Source organism: Bubalus kerabau, chromosome 13 (assembly GCF_029407905.1).
Source record: "Bubalus kerabau isolate K-KA32 ecotype Philippines breed swamp buffalo chromosome 13, PCC_UOA_SB_1v2, whole genome shotgun sequence".
NCBI classification, from domain to species: domain Eukaryota; kingdom Metazoa; phylum Chordata; class Mammalia; order Artiodactyla; family Bovidae; genus Bubalus; species Bubalus kerabau.
The window spans coordinates 55,666,121-55,686,891 of record NC_073636.1 but is presented as its reverse complement, the minus strand read 5'-3'; the positions used below and the strand labels follow the sequence as shown (position 1 = coordinate 55,686,891).

At 50.6% G+C, this 20,771-nt stretch overlaps 1 protein-coding gene across 1 annotated transcript in view; it reads right to left on the bottom strand.

The window, feature by feature from the left end:
• Positions 1-20,771, bottom strand: part of TAF4 (TATA-box binding protein associated factor 4) — a 64,912-nt gene that overhangs the window by 23,070 nt on the left and 21,071 nt on the right. The window contains exons 2-5 of the mRNA XM_055544528.1: positions 4,977-5,143; positions 3,943-4,062; positions 1,880-1,999; positions 1,008-1,130 (exon numbers count right to left, since the gene is read on the bottom strand). Coding sequence (XP_055400503.1) covers positions 1,008-1,130; positions 1,880-1,999; positions 3,943-4,062; positions 4,977-5,143 — 530 coding nt within the window. The remainder of the gene's footprint in view (positions 1-1,007; positions 1,131-1,879; positions 2,000-3,942; positions 4,063-4,976; positions 5,144-20,771) is intronic.

Below are 20,771 nucleotides of genomic sequence, written 5' to 3'. Positions count from 1 at the left end.
AGCATGTATTTTACTACAAATGTTCATTAGAAGGTAAACTGTAACTGAAACAAACAAAAAGCTGGGAGTTCTTGTTCCTCTCAGGAGGTGAGACTGTTTTTCAATCTCTTAGTTTCCTAAAAATATTTAAGGTGCATATGAAGTGATCATTTCTGCTGTGAGAGCACAACTTCACTCCTTTCCAGCCCCAGACCCACATGTCCAGCACAGGGGCGGCTCCCCTCCAGCTAGAGCCCGTGGCATGAAAGGGAGGCTGCAAGCGGAGGGTCAGCGCTGACAAACCCAGCAGCAGCACGACAGAAATGGCCATCAGCCTGTGTGCTCAACCACCAGGCTTCCTGGACAAAGAAACCGAGAGCAAGGAAAGAACGGGAAGGAGGGGACCCCAGGTTAACAGCGACACAGAGGCAGCAGCCAGAAGTGAACCTCACAACCAACCAAGCCCTGCAGGTGACACTGGACTCAGCTTCCAGAAGCCTGGGGGCTGCGAGGATCCCCAGGTTCCCAGGTTATGTCCAGGAATCGGGGCTTGATACCTATGAGACTGGAGAGGGGCTGTGGGCAGCAACACGGCACAGTAGACAGAAAGCCAGGTAGGTAAGAACTCAGGGCCTACGAAGCCTTCAGCTGGCCTGCAAGGGCTCGTCACTCTGCCTTCTGCTTCCATGTCACTCAAAATCCTCCGTGGAAGACGTGGAGGAGTGAGAGGGAAAGCCCTTAAAACATCCACCATCTCTTTGGTGAATTCACATCAGTCCTGTGTGGCCAGCATGTCAAGCGACTGACGTGGAAAAGGAGATGCTCGGAGAGCTGTCCAGCTGCGAGGCTCCGAGAAGGCAGGGGTGAGAGTGTCAGGGCAAGGGGAGAGGGGCCCAGACTGCGGTTGCCGCCCCCACCCCGGTAGACTGCGGCCGCCGCCCCCGGTAGCCAAGTACTGCGCTCTAAGGCAGGGGCCGGCATAGCCAAGTACTGCGCTCTAAGGCAGGGGCTGGCGTGCGGGCTCTTACCAGCAGATTCTGTACCAGTTCTTTCACGTTAGCGGCCGTCTCTGTAGACTGTTTACCAGACGAAGCCAGTTTTATTAACGTAGATAAAAAATTTTTACATTTCTTCACGTTTTCCATAGTTTCCTGGATAGAAATTAAGAAGGTATAAGTGAAAAACTCTTACAAAGCAGACTGTTATCATAGCCTTTGGTCTAACTAAGATGCTGTGTATCATACAAGAAATGTATATTTCTTCTCTAAAATGTCTTTCAGGAAAATGCAGTTACTCTCATCGCCTGATGATGGGAGTATAAGCCAAAACATGTGCTCCCAAGGCACAGATCAAATTCACAGCTCACTCAGCCCAGCAACTCTTTCAGAAATGTAACTGATAAATGCAAAAAGACAATCTACAAGACATTCACTGTGATGTTTCTCATCATAAAGAAAAACCAATACCTAAGTGCACAATAAAAGGAACAGAATCATGACACAGTTACTAAAAAAGATGCTGAAAAACACTCAGCAAAGAAGCATGAAAAAGTTTTAAATCACAAACAGAGCACAATCCCACTGGTTTAAACATTCATCCGCATGTAGGAAAATTGCTGGAAATAAACTTGAAGAGGACGATGCCACTGCTCTGGCAGGCTACAACTGCTGTGCAGGCCCCATCGTCCCTGAATGCAGCTGGTCTGGGCTTCATCACAGACATTCCCACAGCCCGAAAGCCTGATGCAGGATGCTGGACCCTCCCTGCGGCCCTGCAGAGGCCACTGCCCTCAGACCCCGTCACGTACGGGGCCATGGAGACTCCATGGGCTCCCCACGTGCACGCTGGGGCAGCATGACCCCAACACACAGCCCCGTGGCTCCCGCGAGGCGGCTCTCACCGTGGCAGCTGTCGAGGTGGTGGTGGCCCCTGGGACCGTCCGCTGAGGTGTCGCCGTCTGAACAGCTGTCGCTGTCCCAAGTGAGGTTGTCTGAGCAGTGCCACCCAAAACAAGTTGAGGCTACGAGAATCCAAAGCATGAGGTAAACAGATGGCCTTCGTGAGACTCCCTGCAACGGGCAGGCCCCATAGGACCTGCGACCTCGAGGGACCGTTTCAGCCCCATGGCTGACCGTGTCCCCGAGAGCTGCCATCCTGAGCACCAAGGAAGCAGGCCTTTGCACCTGTAGCAAAAACTGACAGAAGCAAAGCCGCGGCCAGAAGGAATCTGGCCGTTGGGAGCCAATCCGGAGTGTCCCAGGGAGGCCAGGACAAGTAGCCTTTCACAACAACCCAGATCACATTTCAGAAGTTAAAAGGAAAAAATATGAAAACAGAGAAACAAACTGAAAAGCTCATCCTCTGGCTCATGCAGGGAGGCTGGTGGTAAGAAAGCCAGTACGTTACACAGGCAGGCCCCCACAGAGCAGCACTGGGACCCACTGGGACCCCGGGCTCCCCCTGCTGCCAAAACACCCTTCTCTGCTCTCCCAAAGCGAGTCACATCCAGAAACGCTCTGGAAATGGTTTTTGACCAGGCAGGGGCTCCATGTAGTTGGTGCTGAGAGGGAGGGGTGACTTTGCTCAACAAATACATTTAAACAAACGAACAACTAGACACCAAACAACTGGGCTCGTCAAACTCTCGCGAGTTCTAATCCCATGTGAGCAATCGTGCAAATGTTCACTGCTTCTCTATCGTAAAGTAGCACTCTTCCAATGTAAAAATCTAGACTTCTCCAATTTCTCAAACTTTCTTATGACTTTGGAAGGTAGGGGGCAGTATAACCCTGAGCATGACTCGCATGCGGCTGCTCTCAGCAAAGCAGGTCCCGGTGCCTGCCTGCTCCAGGAGGTGCTCCGATAGCGCTGCTCATGGGGGGCAAAGGGACAGGGGGGCCCTGGGCAGACAGCTGTCTGCAACCTCAGGCTGTAAACGCTGGTTTCCCAGGAGAAACGTCAGTCAGAAGAGATGGTGGGCTTTCTTTATCATTGATGTTTTCTTTCACTTGTAACATTAAGCACTTATTACTTTTGTAACAAGAAAGTAGCAAATAAAAAACTTCAGAAAGAAAAGGGAAAGAACCAACCAGTAGGCATAGTAGAGCTGCTTCTGGACAATCAGAAACAGCCAGGGCACATCCAGTTCTTGGAGGTTTTCATTTCCATCAAAATGCTCCCCTCACACGTGCTCCCACTAGCCCCATAAAAACACCTTCCACCTGGATTAATACTGAGATGGCAGACAGAACCTGTTCTGATAAGCCTGGTGCAAAAGCTCACTATGAACTTCACTACCTTCTCAGAAAAGGCTCTTCTCTCTACAACTGAAGCTCAAGACACTCCAACCAGGCTGAACTTGGTCAGACGACTCCCAACCCCAGGAAGCGCCACTGCCGTGCAGCTCCTGTAGCGGGAAGAGACCACCGAGCTCGTCTACTTGGGACCAACTGCTCCTCCAGCTGCTCTGAAAGCAGTGTCACGGCTGCAGGCACCAAGAGACAGATGAGGACAAGGCCAGGGCAAGCAGGGAGACGGAGGCGAGTGAGGAGGCCAAGCTGGATCAGGGCCAGAAGCCCCCACACCGCGCTGCCGGCACCCACCAGGGAGGGCACTGTGAGAGCTACACACTAACGGACCCAGCGAGGACACACCCTCCTCGGTGCCGCACACAGGCACTCTGTAGACTGTTTCTGCTTCAGGGACACCGCACCATCAAGTGTCAGTAGGGGACATTTTTTAATTGCGCTTCCGGCACAGTGGGAGGCTTCTGAAAGTGCGGCTGGTGCTAAACTCTGTAGTTTTAGAGAAGCCTGGCCTCCCCTGCACTGGTGGGCAGAGAAAAGGCACTTTATTCCAAAGCATCTCCTGCCCCAAATCCCGAACCCTGGCATCCAGCACCCAAACTCGTGAGGCCCGACCCCTGACCCCAGCATCGTGGGCACCACCCAGCCCCCAGCTCACCTGAACCCCGGGCGAGCGCTGCAGTGCGGTGCTGGGCTGTACCGTCGTCTGGGCCTGAGACACCTGCTTGATTATGGTCGTTGGGGTCACCTGCCGTGCAATAATGGGGGTCCCGGGTGCCTGAAAAACAAGGAGTTGTCGCCTAAAAGGAGGGAAGTGAGAGGCGGCACACCACACGGTCCTTCCTTCAGCACAGAGAGCACCCTGGGCCCCCAGGGTAGGCGCCAGAGTCAGCAAGGCCCCCTGATTGTCACCATATAACTGTAACACTCCTTAGCAGAGCCTCCCACGTGGTCTTCGAGGGATGCGTGTATCTGGGAAATCAACACTTTGATTTCCTGTAATCACACAACAGTCAAAGTGAACATCTTACAAACATCTGACGGAACAGACCTCCACAGACCCTGCGAGCTGCTCAGGGCTGTTTCAGATGCTCAGGGAGGGGCCCCTCTGTCTACAGCGCAGGGACACCAACTCCAGGGGATGCGGCTGAAGTCACAGGACAACAGAGCTGTCAGGACCCCTCTAGTCTCCATGTCAGTCTCTGACCAGTCAACCAGCTCAGAGGGGGCAGAAAGGCACCGGGAGGCAGAACCTGAGGGAGGGGCGAGTCCGAGGCACTGAACCTGTCCTCCTGTCACAGCCTGGGGGAGGAGGGGGCACAGCCTCGGGGTTGGGGGGGGGGAGGTGCCCACAGCCTGGGGGTGGGGGGAGTAGCACCCAAGGCTCACACATCTGTGTGTGGTGGTGGGGCTGTTAACATAGTTCTGCAAAGCTCCTCTGCACCGCCCTGGTCACAACAGCTAATGAGGCTCAGGGCTCACTGGGTCCCGCGCTCAAGTGTCCTAACCATCCGTCATGGCCCTACAGGGCAGCAGGATCTGCACTTTGCAGAGGAAGAAACGGAGGCGCAGAAGGGGGGCTGTCACAGGAGGGTGGGCAGCAGAGGGGTGCAGGTTGGAGACCCGAGTTCCTTCCAGGGCAGCCTAGCCGTCCCACCCCCAACAACTCCCGCAGGCTGGGCGCGTGCTCACCTGCACGGTGGAGATCTGCACGGGAGGGGCACTTGTGGGGGTGGCCGGGCGCGGCGCCATGGTGGTCTGCGGCTGCGCCTGGGCGTGCGCCTGGGCCTGCATCTGAGCCAGGGCCTGCTGAGGGATCATGAGCAGCTGCCCATTCTCGCTCCGCACGAGGACCATACCTGGGGGGCGGGGGAGGGGGCTGGTGTCAGGAATGCGCCCAGGGCCCGACTCCACAGGGAGCCAACAGCCCTGAGGAGGAAAGGGAGCCGCTACGAAACACCCCCCCCCGCCCCCCCACCCCCCCCCCCCTCCCCGTCCCTGAGCTCTGAGCACACCTGCCGGCAGACACGGTGCACAGGACGACAGAGACACGAGAGGAGTTTTCACCCATTCGAGGAGGAGCCGTCAGCCAGGCAAGCAGAGCTCCTCACACCCGGTCCACCCCACAGCACACTGCGCCGGCCTGCAGGTCAGGAGGCCAGGGAGCCAGGGCCTGGCAAGAGCCCTCACGGCCAAGTGTGCTCCCCACACAGGCTGCCTGAGTGGCCAAGTGCACAAGGCTGCAGGTGTCTCAGAAGAGGTCGCAGCTGGAGCCTCAGACTCGAGCCCTGCCCAGGAGCAGGTCACCTCCCAAGCCCGCCACTGACTCTGGGGGAGGCAGCCTGGCCTCGTCTCCCATCAGGTCCCCATCCCTAGGTACTAGGCTGGACCTTGAGACAGGGTTGCCCACCACTCACATGCCTGGGGCCATGCCTGGAGTGCCCGAAGCCCAGACACTCCTTCCAGGAACAGGACCCCTTGTGTGTCCATGGTGACCTGGGACCCCCCTCCCCCACAGAGACACAAAGACACGGAGGACCACTCACCCTTCATGGGGCTCCAGCTACATCCCTGGAAACCAAATCCTAGCAGGGAGTGTGACATTAATTCTAGCTTCAAAAACCAGGACCAATTACATCCTAGATTCCCTTAGAAGCAGTAACACAACTTTCACACAATTGCCCATGACGGATTAGCGATGGGGCTGAAAGGGAGTCCTATGAACACCTCGCCCCAAAGCCAGGCTCGCAGAGGGTGGGCACAAGGCACCCCATGGAAGAACTCAGCCGGGCAGAGGTGTGGCCCAAGGAGCCCACTGAGTAGGAAGCCCCACAGGGGCAGCTGAAAACTTCAAGGCCAAGAACCTCCTGCCAGCCATCACAACAACAGGCGTTCCTTGCTGAGCCAGACGGGAGCTCCATCCAACGTACACGTCTGAGAAGTCTTTGGAGCTGCTGGTCCCGGCTCCTTCAACACCCATCATCACATCAGGAAATACAGCCTTTCCCCAGGGTCACATCTGCAACTCTCGATCAAGAAGAACCACTTGTATGTGTGCCCATTATGAGAGCACCCTCCAAGACAACCCTTTCAAATGAGCCATGCTGCAGCAAAGGAAAAAAGCAAAACAAAAAGACAACCCACAGAATGGGAGAAAATGCTGCCCAACGATGCAACCTACAAGGGATTAATCTCTAAAATATGCAAACAGCTCATGCAGCTCAATATCAAAAAAACAAACAAAAAATTTTTAAATGGGCAGATCTAAACAGAGATCCTTAAACAACCAAAAACAAATTTATCACATGATCTAGGGATTACTTGCTATCCCACTCCTGAGCACATATCCGGAGAAAACTGTATTTTGAAAAGATACACACACCCCCAACGATCACTGCAGCATTATTTACAACAGGCAAGACAAGGAAGCAACCTCAGTATCCACTGACAGATGAGTGGATAAAGACGACGTGATACATATGTACAATGGGATATTACTCAGCCATGAAAAAGAATAAAATAATGCCATATGCAGCAACATGGATGGACCTAGAGATGATCACACTAAGTGAAGTAGGTCAGAGAAAGACAAATATCATATGATATCACTTGTATATCTAAATCTAAATAAATCTAAATCAATATATCAATATCTAAATCAATCTAAAGAATTGATACAAATGAACTTATTGACAAAATAGAAATAGACTCAGAGACTTAGAAAGTAAACTTACCGTTACCAAGGGGGAAGGTGGGAGTTCAGTTCAGTTCAGTTGCTCAGTCATGTCCGACTCTTTGCGACCCCATGAATCGCAGCATGCCAGGCCTCCCTGTCCATCACCAACTCCCGGAGTTCACTCAGACTCACATCCATCGAGTCGGTGATGCCATCCAACCATCTCATCCTCTGTCGTCCCCTTCTCCTCCTGCCCCCAATCCCTCCCAGCATCAGGGTCTTTTCCAATGAGTCAACTCTTCGCATCAGGTGGCCGAAGTATTGGAGTTTCAGCTTCAACATCAGTCCTTCCAATGAACACCCAGGACTGATCTCCTTCAGAATGGACTGGTTGGATCTCCTAGCAGTCCAAGGGACTCTCAAGAGTCTTCTCCAGCACCACAGTTCAAAAGCATCAATTCTTCAGCACTCAGCTTTCTTATAGTCCAACTCTCACATCCATACATGACCACTGGAAAAACCATAGCCTTGACTAGACAGACCTTTGTTGGCAAAGTAATGTCTCTGCTTTTGAATATGCTATCTAGGTTGGTCATAATTTTCCTTCCAAGGAGTAAGCGTCTTTTAATTTCATGGCTTCGGTCACCATCTGCAGTGATTTTGGAGCCCCCCAAAATAAAGTCTGACACTGTTTCCACTGTTTCTCCATCTATTTGCCATGAAGTGATGGGACCAGATGCCATGATCTTCGTTTTCTGAATGTTGAGCTTTAAGCCAACTTTTTCACTCTCCTCTTTCACTTTTATCAGGAGGCTTTTTAGATCCTCTTCACTTTCTGCCATAAGGGTGGTGTCATCTGCATATCTGAGGTTATTGATATTTCTCCCGGAAATCTTGATTCCAGTTTGTGCTTCTTCCAGCCCAGCATTTCTCATGATGTACTCTGCATATAAGTTAAATAAGCAGAGCTGCTTTTTTTTTTTTGGGGGGGGGGGGGGTGCTGCAGAAAGAATACTGGAGTGGGTTGCCATTCCCTTCTCCAGGAGATCTTCCCGACCCAGGGATTGATCCTAGGTCTCCCACATTATAGGCAGATGCTTTACCATCTGAGCCACCAGGGAAGTCTCACTAATCATTCAGTTCAGTTCAGTTGCTCAGTCGTGTCCAACTCTTTGGGACCCCATGAATCGCAGCACACCAGGCCTCCCTGTCCATCACCAACTCCCGGAGTTCACTCAAAAACTCACGTCCATAGAATCAGTGATGCCATCCAGCCGTCTCATCCTCTGTCATCCCCTTCTCCTCCTGCCCCCAATCCCTCCCAGCATCAGTCTTTTCAAATGAGTCAACTCTTCTCATGAGGTGGTCAAAGTACTGAAGTTTCAGCTTTAGCATCATTCCTTCCAAAGAAATCCCAGGACTGATCTCCTTTAGAATGGACTGGTTGGATCTCCTTGCAGTCCAAGGAACTCTCAAGAGTCTTCTCCAACACCACAGTTCAAAAGCATCAATTCTTCGGCGCTCAGCTTTCTTCACAGTCCAACTCTCACATCCATATGAGAAGGGTAATTTAGGAGATTGGGTTTAACATATACACACAGCTACACATAAAATAGATAACTGGGACTTCCCTGGTGGTCCAGTGGCTAAGATTCTCTGCTCCCAATGCAGGGGGCCCGGGTTCAACCTCTGGTCGGGGAACTAGACCCCACATGCCACAACTGAAGAGTCTGTATGCCAAAACTACAGAATTTTAATGTGTACGTACATGTGCTCAGTTGTGTCTGACTCTCTACGACCCCAAGGACCGTAGCACGCCAGCCAGGCTCCTCTGTCCAGGGGATTCTCCAAGCAAGAATACTGGGTGGGTTGCAATTTCCTCCTCCAGGGGATCTTCCTGACCCAGGGAACGAACCTATGTCTCCTGCATTGGCAGGCAGATTCTTCACCACTGAGCCACCGGGGAAGCCCAAAGAGTCCAAATGCCACAACTAAAAGTGCCTATAGGCTACAACTAAGACCTGGCACAGCCAGATAAATGAATCTTTTCAAACGGATAATCTGCCAAGGATCTATGGTACAGTACAGGGAACCCTGCTCAATATTCTGTGATAACCTAGATGAATGAATATATGCATAACTGAACCACCCTGCTGTACACCCAAAATCAACACAATACTTTAAATTAGCTATACTCCAACGTAAAACTTCAAAACTTATAATAAATTTTAACATAAAACTAAAATAAAGACAATAATGCATATTTAACTTATATGCAGACTACACATGCAAAATACCAGGCTGGATGAAGCACAAGCTGGAATCAAGATTGCTGGGAGAAATATCAATAAACTCAGATATGTAGATGACACCACCCTTATGGCAGAAAATGAAGAAGAACTAAAGAGCCTCTTGATGAAAGTCAAAGAAGAAAGTGAAAAAGTTGACTTAAAACTCAACATTCAGAAAACTAGGATCATGGTTTCCGGTCCCATCACTTCATGGCAAACAGACAGGGAAACAATGAAAACAGTGAGAGACTTTATCTTCTTAGGCTCCCAAATCACTGCAGACGGTGACTGCAGCCATGAAATTAAAAGACACTTGCTCCTTGAAAGAAAAGCTATGACCAACCTAGACAACAGAGACAGTACTTTGCCAACAAACGTATGTCTAGTCAAAGCTATGGTTTTTCCACTGGTCATGTATGGATGTGAGAGTTGGACCATACAGAAAGCTGAGAGCTGAAGAACTGATGCTTCTGAACTGTGGTGTTGGAGAAGACTCTTGAGAGTCCCTTGGACTGCAAGGAGATCAAACCAGTCAATCCTAAAGGAAATCAGTCCTGAATATTCATTGGAAGGACTGATGATGAAGCTGAAACTCTACTACTTTGGCCCCCTGATGCGAAGAACTGACTCAATGGAAAAGACCCTGATGCTGGCTAAGACTGAAGGCAGGAGGGGAAAGGGACAACAGAGGATGAGAAGGTTGGATGGCATCACCGACTCGATGGACATGAGTGTGAGCAAGCTTCGGGAGTTGGTGATGGACAGGGAAGCCTGGCGTGCTGCAGTCCATGGGATCACAAAGAGTCAGACACGACTGAGCGACTAAACTAAACTGAAAGACAATAAGCCATATTTTCAAAACAAAACAAAACACAGCTGCTGCAAATAACTCACTGTTTTGAAATCTGTAAAACCTGGGAGCTTGTGAAAGCACTGAGGGGAGAAAGGCCTGGCAGGCTGGCAGCCGGAACTGATGTCCACGCCCTGAGAAGTCTACACCACGCCCAGGACAGGCTCAGGCCACGGGGCAGCTCAAGGGGGTTACACGGTCATCAACCCTGGCCCATGCTTGTGCTGAGGGCCCCAAAAGAGGGGACCTGGTGACACTCCCAGCCACTCACTCACCAGTTCGCTCAGGCACCATGCAGAGACCCCACTCCTTCATCACAGGGACTCAAGGGAGCAGGGCAGCCCAGCAGGCCCCGCAGTTTCCACAGCTGGACACCCCAGTTTCAAACCGATGCCTACACTTTATCGAATACTTGCTTATTTGCTTAAAAAATGATATTCACAGAAATTCAAAGGACTATTTAAATAACCTTCAAAAAAAGCAATGTGATTAATACGCCAATCAAGTGACTGGTCTTTTGGACACAAAAGTCTAAAAAAAACAGACTGGGCCATGCAATGTGCCGATAGTGAGAGTGAAAGCTGAGGACAGAAGCAAAACTCCTGCCAAGAAGTGACATGGGACTCTCGCAGTGACGAGACCTCTCAGCAGCATCAGCAACGTCTCCAGTGGGAACAGACCCGGGAAAGAGAGAACCAGGACAGCTGTTCCGGGCATGAGGGCCACGGGCGACACCAGCCAGCAGCTCTATGGGTGGCAGCTCCAGAAGGCGTGCCAGCTTACCTGGGTACCACACATACAGCCACTGATTCCGAAAGAAGTGGAGTCAGGCATGCCTGTGACACCTGGGATAATCTGCCACACAGTCATTACATCATCACACTCTCTGGACCTCATAAACTCTGGTCATAATGCTCATTTCTAACAGATGACTCTGCAGTATCACTCAAAGGCAAAGAAACACAACTGTCTCAAAATGTAACTTAAACTTTAGATAAAAGATCACAGAAAAGCAACCATCTGTGTTCACAACAGCAGCACCCGGCCTGGGACTCCCAGCACCCCGGCCCCAGGGGGGACCAAGGAGGCCATCTGAGCCGTCATCCCTCTGCCAGCGCAAGGCCAGCTCTGGGAGCGGCCAGGGAAGGGCCCCTGCAGGCGCCACCCTCCTGCCTTACAGACACACGGCCCCCAGGTCCCCCGCACATGCAGTCTAGCTGCACCATGGACCCCACCAGGCCCCTCCCTCCACCCTTCACCCCCCACTCAGAGTGCTCTGGAACCAAAACCAGCCAGTGTGCACAAGCAACAAGCATGACACGGCGAGTTCACACAGCACAAACTCAAACTTCCATGTTAAATAATGTTAACATCTTTCTTAGTGCAGAGACAAGCGTTCATGAGAGCAGACTTGAAAAACGCAGAGACCAACCCGGAAGACAGAACTCTCAGGAGCCCGCCCCCTCTGGCTACAAGACTCTGAGTTTCTTTCCACCCTCTGTTCTATGAGCACGTGTACAACATATGTGTTTTGATAACCGTAAAGAAAATTGGGGTAATTCTGTTGATATTCAGCTTGGTGTTTTCTTTTCAAAACCATAATTTTCAGTGGCTCCATATTTCATCCAAAACGTATTTATAATTTCTTTATTGATGAAGGCAGGCAATTTTCTACTTTTTTGTCACTGTGAGAGCTCAGGATTTTACAGAAAGACACACAGCATAAACCCACAGCACCCATGTTAAGGCCACGCTGCATGTACTCATACCTAAGACAGACACAACACCGCCTGTTTGGGAGGCTGGGCGCCCATGGGCACAGAATGCAGTGAGCTCTGTGGGGTGGGGTGGGGGGGCCATCTCCCCCTCACAGCCCGAGCACAACAACAGTCCTTAGGACTAAATGAGCCCCACCCCTGCAAGAACCAGAGTTCAAGATCAACTCCAGCATTTGTACCCAAGGTTACAGTTTCCCTGATCCCTTTCATACCAACATTTTTCACTGTATTTTTAACCAAAATGTAGGTCAGCCAGAGCTACACGACAAATTAAATCGCCGTTTTCCACTCCACCTGAGATCCTCCACCTGGAAGTCACCACTTCTGCAGAGACAGTCTCAGCATGGCCTTCAGTGCTCAGCCCCGCCCTTGCCCCCAGGACACAGGCATGTCCTTCAACCTCGGCTGGGGGCTCCCAGGCCTGGCCAACGGCCCAGCTACACTGGCACAAGCAGGGAACAGCAGTTGGGTTGGAGGGGCCAGACCCTTCCCTGCCCTCCCACCCACCCCCAACAAGCATCGCTAGCACCATCACCAGCCAGATGGCTCGGAGAGTCTGCAGAGATGGTGCGATGAATGGCAGACCCTCCATAATCAAGATACAAAACAAAACTGCCCCTGAACCCTGCATAAACGCTGAAGAAGCCAGAATCGGACCAGGAGCAGAGGAATGCAGAGAGGTGTGACACAGCTGGAGAATGAGAGAGTCATGCAGGGAACCTGGGAGGGGCTTCAGGACTGGACCATCCAGACCCCAGCCCACAGCAGCAGCAGAGGAGCCTGGCCTCGTGAAGCATCTCTGAAACCCACGCCCAAGAGAATAGCCACTGGCCAGGGTGTGGCGAGGACCTCCTGCCACACCACCCGCAGTCCTGCCGGGGGCCCCTCCAGCATGTTCCTGTGGGACGGGGTCCCCCAACTACTCTACCAGAAGCAAACTCAGCCAGACAACAGCACAGATACCAGTGATGCTGACTTAATTACGGCCTAAACATTCTTTCACTCTTAGGGCTGCTTGCCTTTTAAATCACCTAAAAGAAAGTGCCTAAACCCACAGAGCTGTGACTCCAGGAAGGCTGGTGGTGGGGTCAGACGTGTGGGAGGCGGGGCTCCTGTGTCCTGGCCTCACCTCAGCCTCACAGGACCTGAGCACTGAGGGCAGAGCAAGACTGCTGCAAACGTAAAGAAGTGTGTGCCTGCCTGCACTGTCAGTGCTTTCAAAGCTAAAGGTGAGGAAACACACCTGAAACCTTCGATCAAAACAACAACAGGGCTTCTCTGGTGGCTCAGTGCTAAAGAATCCACCTGCCAATGCAGGAGACACAGGGTCGATCCCTGAGCTGGAAGATCCCACATGCCTGGGAGCAACTAAGCCCATGCACCACAACTACTGAGCTTGTGCTACAGAGCTGGGGAACCGCAACTACTGAGGCCCCTGTGCCTTAGAGCCCGTGCTGCGCAACAAGAGAAGCCACCACCATGAGAAGACGGCGCACCGCAACGAGAGAGTAGCCCCTGCTCGCCGCAACTAGAGAAAAGCCCACGCAGGAATGAAGATTCAGCACAGCCACAAATAAATACGTAAATAAAACAATTTAAAAAACAACAACAAGAAAAGCCCTGGGCAGGCAGACCCCACCCACTTCTTCCAGCTCCAAGTCAGGTTTCCCCCACACAAACATGGCTCAGGGTCATGGCAGAGCACGGCTGCAGATTCAGGACTCCACACCTGATTTTCACTTCACATCACACAGTGACTTCCCAAGTTTTGATGAAACCAAGCATCGGCTCTAAGTAAGGCATCACTGGGCCTCAGACGCTGTGCCTCAGAACCTCACTCCCAGAGTGGACATACATGTACTTACGGCTGATTCATGCTGTACAACAGAAAGCAAACAACACTGTAAAGCAACTACCCTGCAATTAAAAATAAGGAAAGGAAAGAAGCTCAGTGCTGTGCACACACACAGCAGCAGAGCTGTCCCCACAGGACAGGCTAGAGAATGAGAACCAGGACGAGGTGGGCGGTGGGGGGTCAGGGCTGGAGGGGGTCTTTCCCACACCAAGCACGTCCACATAGGCTGAAATCCAGAAGTGGACCTGCTTAGAGTACAACTTCTGAAAACAGAATTTTACGCCAAACTTGACTAAATAGTCAGTAACCACAACTGTCTTACCTACTTTAAAAATTGACCATAAAAATGTCCATCAAGCAACTCCCAAAAGTGACACAAAGGGCCAAAGAGCAGATGCTCAACCTCACTTATCAGCCAGGAGAGGCAGGTTTCAGGCGAGGACCGTCCCCCAGACGCAGCTCAGTGTCCTTTCTACCTCCAGCCCTGGCACGGGCAGGGGCGTGGGGCAAGCACCAACACCGTGGTGTGTGCCCCTGGACCCGGCCACTGCAGCGCGGGGTCCCTGTGCGGCGGCACTCGCCTTCAGGGCTCAGGCAGCCACACCCCTGCTGCACGTGTCCACACGCAGTCCACCTGTGCGCTGGCAGGGATGCGTGCCTTGGACGTGCGATGGGACGGGATGTGAGAAGACAATGGCACCACAACACACGTGACCAGCTCACGGAAAAGTCACGTGTGCGCACTCGGTTATGTACCTGAGAGATAAGAACCCGGTCTAGACACACCTCGGGGTATTGTCCTCCAGGGAAAGACCCAGGTTCACAGTTGTTTAAACTAGCACTGGGACCGCCCTGTCACTTCAGTGACACCCCAGAAAGGAAGACAACACCATGAAGTGCCGGGGTGCCGGAGCCCCCAGCCCCGAGGTCCTCTCAACCCTTGGGGCGGCCTCCACTTCCCTCCTCCCCAAGGCCCTTCTCCCCAAGGCACACCACCGAGGGTGCCACCCGCGTGCCTCAGCAGGCAGCGCTGCCCCGCCCCGTTTCGGAAGCTGCACTCGCCTCCTGTGTCCTGGGCTGGCTCTGTGGCTCCGAGTGCCTGTCACCTCGCTCCTTTCTGGGTGACAGAGGGAACACAATGCCACAGAAGGACATGGCGTGTGCCCCTAAGGGCACAGCATGACGGAGGGAAGGTCTCCCTCCAAAACTTGACATAGGCCTCACCCGACACGGTGGCACATGTCCACGCATCTGCCCAACAAGGCGCCTTGGCCCAGTGGCCTCACCCCCGCATGTCCACGCACAGCAAACAGGAAACGACCATGTGACCAGGGGGCCTCCCCACGCACCTGTGGAGGACGTCTCTGTGTAGTGCGCCGCTGGCCCAGATACCCCTCTGCCTCTCTGCTGTCCTCACCTTAGTCAGCCCAGAGCGGTTCTCAGCCCCTCAGGTTTCAAGAACCCTGCAACCCACAGGTCTCAGAGGCTTCCCCAAGCTCCTCTGGAGGCCCTGAACCACCCTCCCCACCCTGGAGCTGGTGCCCAAAGCCTGTGCCCATCGGCTGCCAGGGCGGCCATGCTAGGAGGTCAGTCAGCGTCCCGAGGGCCTGCTGCCCCTGCCTGCAGCCTCCCCGAACTTCTGGAAGAAAGCCAGAATATGACTGTGACCCACATCCCGAGTTCTGAACACTCCATGCTAGCGGACAACTTGCATCCACGCGTGATTCAGCACAGTCCCTCTTGCTCGCAGATCTCTGCTCCCTTCACTTTGACTGGCAGCAGCCAGTCTGTGCCCCTACCCCCACACACAGCACCGAGAGACCCCGGGTGGGCACTTCTCCACTCAACCCAGTCCACCCTATCTTTTATCTTCCCTTTCCTCAAACTTTCCCTTAACTTATCTTCTGTTGTTTTTATTATTCACTTTCTGTTCCTTCTGGGGGTAAGAACGTGTGTAAATAAGTAAAAGAACCAGCAGATGCTCCTCCCAGAACAGGGGAGGGGGTGCAGTCAGGAGGCAGGGACCTGAAGCACCCTCTACTCTCCACAAAGCTGTGTGTGTCGAGAGCCGCGCCAGAGACAGGGCAGGAGGGGAACACACAGGACGCTCTGGAGGAACCTTCGGGCCCTTCTCAAGGTCAATAAGCAAAGAGATGAGAACCCCTCTTCCAGACAGTGTGCTCAGCAAGCTCTGACTCTGAGGACGCGTCAGTACCAGCTTCTCCAGCCTGAACGCCACAGATGTGTCCATCTCCACCCTCTCACGTGTTCAAGGGCTCAGTAAGTCAGCCTTCAGCCAAAGAGACCACAGCAGAGGGGCTGCTCTGATCTGAGAGCCGAAGGCGGGAAGCATGGCCCACTGCTCCGACCCCACCCCACCTTGGGCTCCGCATCCAGGCCGAGGGCGGCACAGGGCCTGGGTCTGCGGCAGCCGACTGAAGCCCAGGGTGGGTCTGCGTGCTGTGAGACATCTGGACAGCGCAAACCAGGCACGGTTTCCAGGGAACCAAGGTCAGGTGGCAGACTGCGGGCACGGTCCAGGATTCATGGCAAACTGTAGCCACCTGCCCTCACTCATCAGAAGGCCCGAGAGGAAGAAGCAAAACCAGAGACTGAACCACCTTCATTCATTCACTGCCGCCAACACTCACTGAGGACCTAGTCATGCTGGCCTGAGCGGGGCCCTGGAGAAAAACCAGAAACGCACACTGGCCAGGGGCTTCCTACACGGGGGGTGAGGCAGGCACTGGCCATAACCCACCGCCTCCCATCAATGCAACCATCTATCAGTTAAGGTGATTGATCCGTCGATGCCAGTGCCATGCTACAGGGGGAAGGTGTCCAGTGCTTGGTGCAGCCAGGGCACACTCCTGGTCTAAACTGAAGGGCCCCAAAACAAGCCGGGAGGGAGGAGAGGGGGTCAGTGTCAGGAGGGGTAAGGAAAGGCACTCCACATTGCAGCACAGCAGGCAACGACCACCCAGAGCCACACCAAGGAGAGAGCCAAGGGGACTGAGGGCTGAGGTCCAAGACCTGCAGCCACCTGTCAGGAGGGCCCTGGGCCCAGGCGGGGGTCATGGGTCTGCAGAAGCCAGAGGACCAGGAAGGTGAGGAGCTGACGAGCGCACAGCTGGGTTTTAAATAACTGGAGGAACCCCAGAGTAGCAGAAGAGGCATCTGATAAACTCAAAATCCACTGGACTAGAAAATAAATATCCTCCGCCAGGAAAAGCAAACAAACGGTCTTAAAAGACAAGGAACCTCACTAACTCTCTGAAATGAGCCTCCAAACTCCCACCCCCAGTGGTATATCCTCAGGAGCATTTCCTTTGGTATCAGGAACAATTCAAGGGTGGCAGCAGTACCCATCTACCCAACACCATACCAGAAATCCCAGCAAACCCCACAGACCAGAGAACGGGTCGAGAAGCAGGAACATGAGGACTGGGATGAAATAAACCTGTCATAACTGCATACAACAGTATTCTGTACATATAACACCCCTACCCCAAAACCTGCATATGCATTTTTTGAAATATTTACTCATTTTATTTTATTTGGTTGAGCTGAGCCTTAGTTGCAGCAAGCGGGATTTAGTTCCCTGACCACGGATTGAACCCAGGCCCCCTGCATTGGGAGCGGGAGTCTTAGCCACCAGACCACCAGGGAAGTCACTGCACATACATTTTTAAAAGAAATGGCTCAATAACATTGCTACATTTAAAATCAATATCCAAAACTCAGCCACAATTCAACATTTCATCAATTAAGAATTAGAAAAATGCAATTTTAAACTACTATTTACCATAACAGAATAAACTTTAGAGTGTCCTAGAATGAATCCAACCAAACATGCATGAGACCTATAACAGAAAAAAATTATAAAACTTGATTGAAAGACATAGAACTAAGTAGAGTGATATGCCACATTCATGAATACATACGTACTATTTGTGGATGGCAATCCTCCCCAAATTGACCCACAGATTAATACAATTCTGATCAAAATAACCTGGGCCTCGAAGAGTTGATTTAAAAATGTACAAGCAAGATCAAAATACCAAGACAAGCACAGACAATTCTCAGGAAGAACCTAGGGAGACACTGGCTCCACTGGACACCAAGAGTCAGATGAAGCCACACTATTCGTGGCCATGACGGCACTGATGGAAAAACAAATGAAGAGAAACAGACCCCGCATAAGATGAAAGCAGAAATACTACAGAAGGGACATGCAGACCACCGACAGGGACGGTCACTGCAAATAAACAGTACCAGGACAGCTGTTTATCCAAATGGAAGAAGAGTGAAAACAGAACTCTCACGTGCCATATGCACATGGGATTCCAGAAGGTTTAAAGACAAAAAAGTGGAAGTAAACACTAAAGCTTTAGAAGAAAATACAGGAGACCACACCTATGACCTCAGGGTTAGAAAGAACTTCTTAAACATGACTGGAAAAGGTATTTGACATAAAGAAAAAAAACAGATTTCACTACGTTAAATCAAGAACTCCAGTTCATCAGAAGATACCATAAAGAAAGTGAAAAGACCAGCCATAAACCGAAAGGACAACTGGTCACTTACATGACCTATAAAGGAATCGTAAGCACGATACAGACAGAAGTCCTACAGATTAACAGAAAAATTCAAAAGAAAACTGGGCAAAAAGACATAAACAGACATTTCACAGAAGGATACCCACGAACAGCAGTGTACAACATAACGTCAACTTCCTCAATACGGAAGGAAAAGGAAATGAAAACTAAAACAATAATGTGGCAGCACTTCACACGCACTAGGTTTGAAGAACTGAAGTCTGACAACACCAAGTGCTGTCAGGGATGCAGACCTGCAGGAGCTCTGCACGGAGGCAGGCAGACTGGAGTCGCCAGCATCACTCAGGCACCAGCGCCAGAGAGCGATGCTGCAGGAAGACAACACCAGCAGCCCTCACAAACTCACAAAAACCCCAGCAAATCAAATATAACCGCACACAAAATGATACTGCTTCACGGCCAAGTGGGGTTTATCCTAGGAATGCACCATGGCTTACCATTCAAAACTAAATCCATGTAATCCCTTATTAACAGACCAAAACACACACACACACACACACAACATCTCAATACACGAACATGGAAGGCATCTGCCAATTAAACATCCATTCAAAAATTCTCACCAAACAAGGAAGAGAAGGGAGTTCCCTCAACCCAGTAAAGGACACCTATGAAAATCCTACAGCTAATATCATACATTTAAAGAGAAGAAATCTAATACAACCCCCCCAAATCAGAAACAAGGCAAAAATGTCCCTTCCCATTGCTTCTATTCAACATTATACCGGAGGTCCCAGCTGGTGCAATACAGAAAGAAGAAAAATAAAGGTATGCAGATCAAAAAGGAAGAAGGAAACCTCTCTGTTACAGACAAAACAGTTGTCTCTGTAGAAAACTCTAAAGAATCCATAAAATTGCTAAAAGAACTAATACATGAGTTAGGCACAGTCACAGGATACAGGTCAATAAATGAGCAATTTTATTTCTGAATACTAGCAATAAGCAACTGGAAATTGCAATTTTTAAGTACCATTTATGTAGCTTAAAAATATGAATGCTTAAAGATATGCTTATTTAACAAAGTATGTTTAAGACATAAACACTGAAAACCATAATTCTGAGAGAAGCGTTTAAAGACCTAAATAAATGGAGAGATATTCTATGTTCATAGATCAGAAACCAATGTCTTTCAGATGTCAATTATCATAAATCTGGTTCACAGATTCAATATAATCCCAGGCAAGATACCAGAAGACTTATCTGTGGAAATGGATAAGCTGATTTTAAAACTTATATGGAACTCCAATAAATTCAAGTAGCCCCAAGGACACAGAGGAGCCTGGCATGCTGCAGTCCATGGGGTCACAAAGAGGCGGACACAACTTAGCGACTGAATAAGTAGCTCCAAACATTTTTGAAAAAGAAGAGCACTCAAGAGTATTGATGCTACCTGAGTTAAGGGCTTACTATGAAGGAGCTGAGCTAATCAAGAACTGTGGACAGGGATAAACAAATGGGACCAGAATACAATCCATAAACAAAGACATCAAATAGGTACCACTGAATATTCTATGGGGAGAAAATTAATCTCAACCCCCTACCTTACCAATATCCCAAAGTAACTTGAATTGGATTGAGTAAAAGCTAAAAATATAAAAATCCTATAAGAATACATGGCAGAGAATCCTTGTGCCCTGGGTCAAGCAAAAACTTCTTTGATAAGACATAATGTGAATTCCCACGTGAGCTATTTCAAGTCCTAAAAGATGATGCTGTTAAAGTGCTGCACTCAATATGCCAGCAAATTTGGAAAACTCAGCAGTGGCCACAGGACTGCAAAAGGTCAGTTTTCATTCCAATCCCAAAGTAAGGCAATGCCAAAGAATGTTCAAACTACCACACAATTGCACTCATCTCACCCGCTAGCAAAATAATGCTCAGAATTCTCCAATCAAGGCTTCAGCAGTATGTGAACCAAGAACTTCCAGATGTTCAAGCTGGATTTAGAAAAGGCAGAGGAACCAGAGATCAAATTGCCAACATCTGTTGGATCATAGAAAAAGTGAGAGAGTTCCAGAAAAACATCTACTACTGCTTTATTGACTATGCCAAAGCCTTTAACTATGTGGATCACAACAAACTGGAAAATTCTTAAAGAGATGGGAATACCAGACTACCTTACCTGCCTCTTGAGAAATGTGTATACAGGTCAAGAAGCAACAGTTAAAACCGGACATGGAACAACAGACTGGTACCAAATTGGGAAAGAAGTACGTCAAGGGTGTATATTGTCACCGTGCTTACTTAACTTACATGCAGACTACATCATGAGAAACGCTGAGCTGGATGAAGCACAAGCTGGAATCAAGACTGCTGGGAGAAATATCAATAACCTCAGATACACAGATAACATCACCCTTATGGCAGAAAGCAAAGAAGAACTAAAGAGCCTCTTGATGAAAGTGAAAGAGGAGAGTG